General features: G+C 34.4%; 1 protein-coding gene across 2 annotated transcripts in view; it reads left to right on the plus strand.

Annotated features, from left to right (window-relative positions):
* LOC106871780 (uncharacterized oxidoreductase YjmC) overlaps positions 1-1183 on the plus strand; it is a 30700-nt gene that overhangs the window by 11737 nt on the left and 17780 nt on the right. For both annotated transcript variants that reach the window (XM_014918423.2, XM_014918422.2), the window contains exon 2: positions 786-893. In XM_014918423.2, the coding sequence (XP_014773909.1) occupies positions 786-893 (108 nt within the window). The remainder of the gene's footprint in view (positions 1-785; positions 894-1183) is intronic.

Raw genomic sequence — 1183 nt, forward strand, 5'->3', positions numbered from 1 at the left:
AGAAAGTCTTTATATTTACTGATCTTGTCAAATTCTTTCGCCGCTATATTGTGATCGCAAGGAATACTCATGTCAATTATTATTATTATTATTATCATTATCATTATTATTATTAAGGCGAAGAGCGCAATATGATTGCAGTAGATATTTTATTGGTTGAATGATACTTCAATAGCAAGCTTGTCTTTGTTGAGATGTTCAAAATGAAAAGTGATAAAAATTCAAAATTATAGAAATTCAAATCTAAAATATGAACGAGAACAACTAGTGTCCACACATTGATGGAATGACATCATCAGTCTTCAAATTTCAATTTTATAACTGGCAAAAAAAAGACAGAAAAAAGTGAAAAAAAGGAAAGCAAAGAAAAGAGAAAAGGAAAAAGAAGAATACTTAATCAAACAGTTTTGGGTAAATTTGATGGAATTCTCCTGTCATTTTATTCATTCCACCAGGGCATGATGTTAACCTGCAAGCATATTTTTCCTCATGCATTTTGTATATTGAAAGTGTATCAGATTCAGAATATTTTCTGAGAATATGCACTTTCAAGTCTTTTTCAAAATTGCAGCTGTATGAACATGTAAATGAAATGGACATGTGTGTGTGAGAGAGAGTGAGAGAAAGAGTGAGAGAGAGAGAGGGAGAAAGAGAAAGAGAGTGCCACTTACAATTACATGAGAACACACACACACACTCTCTCTCTCTCTCTCTCACACACACATGCACACGTACATACAAAGAAGATTGTAAATCTGATCAATGTAATATGTTTAATTTTTCAGACATGTATGTCCGTGATTTAGAAACAAAAATCACATCAGGTACAGCAGACCCTGAAATTGTAAATGAAACTCCAGCAACAGCATTGGTCGAAGGAAACAATATTCTTGGTTGGTTTAGTTATTTTTATTTCTTTGTGTTTCTGTCTGGTAATTTGGGAAAGTCATTGCTACTACTACTACTACCACTACTACTGTCATTCATCATCATCAACATCACCATCAATATCATCGTCATTCACTATCAGCCGCATCCCTATATCACATCTATCACATATATTACCATCGCTGTCATCAAGACGATGATCACTGTCGTTAATACTGTCGTCATCATTACCATCATTGTCATCATCATCACCACCACCACCATCAACACCACCACCACTAGAACCACCACCACC

Source organism: Octopus bimaculoides, chromosome 4 (assembly GCF_001194135.2).
Source record: "Octopus bimaculoides isolate UCB-OBI-ISO-001 chromosome 4, ASM119413v2, whole genome shotgun sequence".
Classification (NCBI taxonomy): domain Eukaryota; kingdom Metazoa; phylum Mollusca; class Cephalopoda; order Octopoda; family Octopodidae; genus Octopus; species Octopus bimaculoides.